Source organism: Octopus bimaculoides, chromosome 8 (assembly GCF_001194135.2).
Source record: "Octopus bimaculoides isolate UCB-OBI-ISO-001 chromosome 8, ASM119413v2, whole genome shotgun sequence".
Lineage (NCBI taxonomy): Eukaryota > Metazoa > Mollusca > Cephalopoda > Octopoda > Octopodidae > Octopus > Octopus bimaculoides.
In genome coordinates this window covers 18,794,384-18,801,035 of record NC_068988.1, presented here as the reverse complement: position 1 = coordinate 18,801,035, position 6,652 = coordinate 18,794,384, and the positions used below count along the sequence as shown (strand labels likewise).

General features: G+C 37.6%; 1 protein-coding gene across 1 annotated transcript in view; it reads left to right on the top strand.

The window, feature by feature from the left end:
• LOC106878170 (probable WRKY transcription factor protein 1) overlaps window positions 1-6,652 on the top strand; it is a 466,250-nt gene that overhangs the window by 313,572 nt on the left and 146,026 nt on the right. The window contains exons 2-3 of the mRNA XM_052969904.1: window positions 1,211-1,498; window positions 3,673-3,747. Coding sequence (XP_052825864.1) covers window positions 1,211-1,498; window positions 3,673-3,747 — 363 coding nt within the window. The remainder of the gene's footprint in view (window positions 1-1,210; window positions 1,499-3,672; window positions 3,748-6,652) is intronic.

Genomic DNA, 6,652 nt, shown 5'->3' with positions numbered 1-6,652 from the left:
TATGTGTGTGTGTGTGTGTGTGTGTGTGTGTGTGCGTGTGTGTGCATGTATGTTTGTGTGTCTGTGTTTGTCCCCCGCTCCCAACATCGCTTGACAACCGATGCTGGTGTGTTTACGACCCCGTAACTTAGCGTTTCGGCAAAAATAGACCGATAAAATAAGTACTAGGCTTATAAAGAATAAGTCCTGGGGTCGATTTGCTCGACTAAAGGCGGTGCTCCAGCATGGCCACAGTCAAATGACTGAAACAAGTAAAAGAATAAATACATGTAAGCGCTCGTGCACGCACACACACATATACACACACACATTGTATATACATACACACGCACACACTATATGTATATATACACTCACTCACTCACGCACGCACGCACAAAGCGAAAAAGACAGAAAGATAGAAATACGGAGTTCGTGTTTGTGTGTGTGTGTGTGTGTGTGTGTGTTATGTATTACGTAGTTGACAAACATATTTTCATAATTAATAATGTGTTCTGATGAAGTTAATTGTTTTGTTCCAGGCTGGTTCTTTCATTTTTCGTCATCATAATGACATGTATTGGTCGTAATGAAAGCTAATTTGCACAAATGAATCTTTGGCACTAAGCAAACCCGCCGTAACACGTTTATCTTTTTCACTATATTACCATTATGTGCAAAAGTTGTACTACATTCTTAAGAAAAAGTATTATTGATTTATTTCTTAGTATTTAATTGTTGTTAACGAGATGTGCACTAAATTTGCTTGTCAAATTATCACATTGCTGCAGTGCATGCAGTCGTTAATCCTGTAATGTTAGTATCGTTAGTAAATTATATTTTCTTATGTTGACTGCAACTGAGTGCAGCAAGACTGTTATGTGGCTATTGTCTGTCTCTAACGGAAGAGAAGAGTAATTAAATACGTACAACTTTAGTCTGTGAAATGCAGATATTTCTAAGTGCAGCAAAACTGCTAGTACCACCATATTCACTACCACCACCACCACCACCACCACCACCACCACCACCATCGTTATCGTCATCATCATCATCAGCATCATCATCATACTCGTCATCACCCTCTTATTTTGTTATTCTCGTTATTATTTTCGGTGCTTTTCATTGTTTTTTTTTTCGTCTTTTTTTTTTACTATTTATATTATTCCATCTCCCATCCGTCATGTTACAGCATCTTTAATCGGGGCTTTTCTATTTTTTCTATTTTCAGTATATTGGTACTCTCGATGTACCCAGACCTAGCAGTCGGGTAGAGATTGTAGCTGCTATGAGAAGGATTCGGGTAAGTAATAATAATAATAATAATAATAATAATAATAATCTTGAAATAGAAATTAGCAAAATGTGGAATCTGAAGACGAAAACAACACCTATTGTCATGGGTGCCCTGGGAATGACAGCGAAACGGGCTGATTACTACCTAGCTCAGATACCAGGAAACTCCAAAATGACTGAAGTTCAACAGATAGTGCTCATGGGAACTGCCCATATCCTACGTAAAATACTGTCTATGTGAGCTCAAATTTTAAAGCAAACACATAATTTTCTTATGGTTTCTTAAACATTCACTTGAACAACACTGTACAAATCCAAATATATGGTACCCTAGGCATAACACCTACATGAACTTCTAACTTGTCTCTTGAGGTCTCTGGGTGAGACTTGGATCCAACTTGTACAAATGCAAAACAAAAGTCAAACATAAAATAATAATAATAATAATAATAATAATGATGATGATGATGAAGGGTTTCAAATTTTGCCAAAAGGGCAGCCATTTTGTGGGGAGGGGATGAGTCGTTTACGCTGACCCCGGTGCGTAACTGCTACTTAATTTATCGAACCCGAAAGGATGAAGGACAAAGCTAACCTCTGCGGAATCTGAACTCAGGACGTAAAGATGGACGAAATGCCGCTAAGCATTTTGCCTGGCGTGCTAACGATTCTGCCAACTCGCCTCCTCCTCCTAATAATAATAATAATAATAATAATAATAATAAGTGCTTTTTCTATTATGTGCACCGCAAACTAAGAGTACAAGCCTAAGTCAAATGCTTAGATCAACATGTAATACATATGTTCATAAGCTGTGTGTTTATGTAACATATAATCAACGTAACATTTTAGGGGAGAAATGGGGAAGACGAGGTAAAAATGATCACGTGACTGGTTATGCAATTCGTGACGGCATATTGTTTCATTCCAAAAATAGGTGTTAAATGTAAATTATCTTGTTTTATCTTTGTTTCTCTTTGCCTGAATTCCTATTAAGTGTATTCAATCCTTTTTCAAGCTACAGTGCAGTTATAGGATTAGAATTCATATCCAAGTTCCTCCCTAAGGCTAAACAAAACACAATATACCGCAGAAACTCTTTTCCCAGACACTTTAACTCAAGCAGTGTGTACTTAGAAGCATTGCCGTTTAGGGAAATCCAGCTGTGTGCAAATATATGTTGTTCTTTAGTTCTATGGAAAGAACTGTAGTGAGTTTGGTCATGCTGGGATACCACCACACGATTTATCCCTTAGAAAGGAATGGTCTGATGGCTTAGAAATGTCGTTTCGAACGGAAGGAAAAATGAAAGATCAGGCGTTGGCACAGTTGTGCAGTGAAAAGGTTCGCTTCGCAACTGCGTGGTGTCGGATTCTGTGTCACTGCGGGTTGTCTTGAGCACGTGACCTCTACTATATTTCTGGGTAGATCAATGCTTCGCGAGTGCATTTGGAATTACGGAAACTGAGTCGGAGCCCGTCGTATACATAGATATATAGGCGTGTGTGTACTCATCTATTAAAACTACCACCGCTGCTGGACGATATTCGTTTGCTTCAAATAAACTTTTGTGTTACTTAACACCGAGGTATCATCTACAAGAGATATCATCTGAAGACGAATACCGCAGTTAATTAGACTTTTCATGATGTATCTGCATTAAGCATGATATATATAGATTCACACACACACACACACACACACACACACATGAGATGCAACCGTGTGTGAAAGGGAGGGAGAGAGAGAGAGAGAGAGAGAGAGAGAGAGAGAGAGAGAGAGAGAGAGAGAGAGAGAGTGTGACTTTGTGCCTGTTTCCCACTACATGTCAACCAGTGCTGTGAGTCCGTATTTTGAACAACTACCAGTTGTTTCTCCATGACGTTCTCCTGTCAAAAGTTGTATCTTACCAAACATTCTCGCTTGCTACAAGCCCTGTACTACACTTCCGTTTCTTTCTAGTTTATTCTAGTCTATTTTAGTTTATTCTAGTTTATTTTCACTCTCCTCCTCCAACACCACTACTCCACGACTCTGCTTCTGCATTCTCTCAGTTTTATAAATTTAACCTGCTACTAAAAACCCCGCGACATTAGAATACGTACTCCTGAATAGAGAAAGGAAAGAGAACAGCTCAGAAAGAATAATTAAAATATAAAGTTCCAGGCAGAATAACAAATTTTCAGGCCACAACGGTACTCCGGCCCGATTTGATCCCGGCTCTGCTGCAGTCGTCACTTTGATGGTAAAAATTTAATCCTTTGCGTAGTTCCACGTGGTGTAGTTGAAAGCAAGAGTAAGACTTTTCTTCAAATTTATTAGCTTTCAAAACTTGGTTTGAAAACAATAAATTTCTTTTTTTCTTTTTTAAACAAATTTCACAATTTTTATTTGCAGTTTTCAAATCTTGGTTTGAAAACAACAAACTTTTCCAAAGTTCACAATATAAACTCAGAGTACTCCAGCCGAGTGGTTAGAATCTCATGCCTCATACAATGTCATTCATCAACACAGCTTCTTTTCACCTGTGATAATAATTCCTTTAATACTAGAAGAAGCAACTTTCTATGTGGTCGTTTAAAGTGCTAGAACTCCCATTTAAACCAGCCATATCCAGCCCAAATATTCAACCTTATTTTATGCTTAGACTGGCCAGATTTGGCCTCTCACACTGACCCTACACTGTCATTTTAAAAATAAACAATCACATCATCAAAACTACAATATAATGCACGATTAATTCAAATCAACGAGAATAAATATTACATTTGACAAAGTAATCGGAATGCCAATGAGTTAAACACACCCCATCTAATGCGTTCCTTAAAAAGGAACACAACAGATAATATCGTCCAGAAGTACAGCTGATTAAGTTTACTTTGAAATCATGAGGTCCCGGGTTTGATCCCAGTTTGTGGCATCTTCGGCAAGTATCTTTTACAATAGATTCGAGTCACCCTAAGTCTTGTTGGTAAAACTGGATTCACAGAAACTTTACACATCATGTATGTCATTCGAATTCAAAGATTCAGTCTTATCCATCCCCGCCCCAAACTGTTACACACTGATTCTACATGATAATTGCATTAGCGACACCAGTGTCTGTGGAATACTCAGCTACTTCGCAATGTTAATTAATGAGTCTGGTAGAGTTCAGTTGATCGAACAATCGATAACATACAATGACGTAGCTAGAGTGGGTGCTGTTCTGCATAGCGATTAAGTCTGCTGCACCCACCCACCCCACATATGTATACTTATATATGTATATATGTATGTGTGTGTAGGTAGATAGATAGATAGATAGATAGATAGATAGATAGATAGATAGATAGATATGCAGGAAGCGAGAGAGCAAACATTAATAAAACGAACCGCATATATATATATATATATATATATATATAATCAACTAGTTTGTATGTCATTACAATATTACTTTCACAAACCCAAAAGTGCCGCCCCATAACAATGTCACCCGGTCCAGCCACCCTCCCCCCATCTACACTGAACTTCAAAAACAAGTACACTACTGCAATCAAGAGTAGAAGAAAACCAAGAAATCCATTTCCTTGAATTGGATACACTGTATCTGGGCGGAGGATGGATGCGGAGTTGTCATGGGTGGAATGCTTTGATCATAGACCTTTTCGTTAGAGCTGACATGGAGCGCTAAACAACAACAACAACAACAGCTGTTTCAGAGCCTTTATTTAAATCCCACTGCGTAACTCCTCTACGTGTTCATAGCAAAGTCTCTACTCTTTCAGCGCTACCTCTTCCCATCACTCTCTTCTAATATTTCTTCCCCCTTCAAACTGTTATTTTAAAGTTTGTTGTAACATTAGGCATGTACTACTGTTAACACTGCGCTACTTGTGTGTTTTGTTACTGCTTATCACTTATAAACTGCCACACGTTGTAGTTCTGGGGGTCGTTAGGGTTACAACAACTGCAAAAGGCTCCATTACATTACGAGTGAGAAGAGCAAAAACCATGCTTGGGAGTACCAAGACAAATAAATACTTAGTGAATCAGGAGATAGTATATGATTTCGCTGTCTACGAGTTGCAGGTGTGGTAACGCGGGATGGCAGGAATGTTAAAACAAAGAACAAAAAAGCAATAAATAGAATGAGAGAAAGATAGAAAGAATGAAAAGATAGTAAATAGAATTTATGAAATTCGACAGCAAAACCGAAAAAATATATGTACGTGCATGAATTCTTGTGTAATTTGTGTCCCTCAAACACCTGCCTGGTTCTCACGGGATTTTAGGAATTAGTTTGCAAAGGGACTTAAATATATTTCATTAAATGATATTTAATATAAATAGAATAGTGTTTGTCGCTACAAGTTTATATATATTTTATATATTATTTTCTTACATTCTACAATGTTTGTTTCGTATTTTCTCATATTCAAATTTTTTCACGTGTTGTGTTTTGTGCCCTAACCATATCCCATAATTCAATTTTTTTTAATTTTTGTATTTTTCGGTAAATATTTGACATTGAAAAGGTCGAATACACACACTTGTCCTTCGAATTCTTCAATAACAGAAGAATCGAAAACAAGACGTTTTTTTTTTTTTAAATTCCTGTTCTAATTTCCAGACATAACGGTGCCCGTTTTCCATTCAGGTAAACATATACGAATAAGGCTAAAATTTTGCTCACGCAGATTAGCTACCACCTGAAGCAAGAAACGAACTTGGTGCTAAGTACATTAAATATTCTAAACTGATATTAACTCATCCTGAAGAAACTATTACGCTTCAAGACCCCTGAATGAATGCCAGCAAAATAATTGACTGAACAATCGCAAGGCAAGTGTTAGTCCACAACAAGACAAATGAAAGATCCAAGCTCTTAACCTAAAGTTTTCAGTCTCTTCTCTCTTCACCCTTCTCTCTCCAGATTTCTAGACTTGTATGTAACGTTTACCTTACTGCAGATTCTGTGGCGATTGCCGGAGAGCAAGAGATAAGCTCCCACAGAGTCAATCCTAGACACGATCTCGGTTGAAGCCATTTTATTATTTTACTTTATGTTATTAATCCGTTTTCTTCGACTTATACTTAAGCATTTCTAAGAGCCCGATTAAAAGATTAAAAGATTAAAAGATTAAAAGATTCCACTATGGATGCAGACATGGCTATGTGGCAAGAAGCTTGCTTTCAACAACATAAATTCGGGTTCAGACCCACAACAAGGCACCTTGAGCAAGTGTCCTCTACTTTAGCCCTTAGCTGATCAAAGCTATGTGACTGGATTTGGTAGAGGGAAACTGAAAGAATCCGGTCGTCATTTGTGTGTGTGTGTGAGTGTGTATATATATACATATATATATATATTGTGTGTGCTTGTATATACATA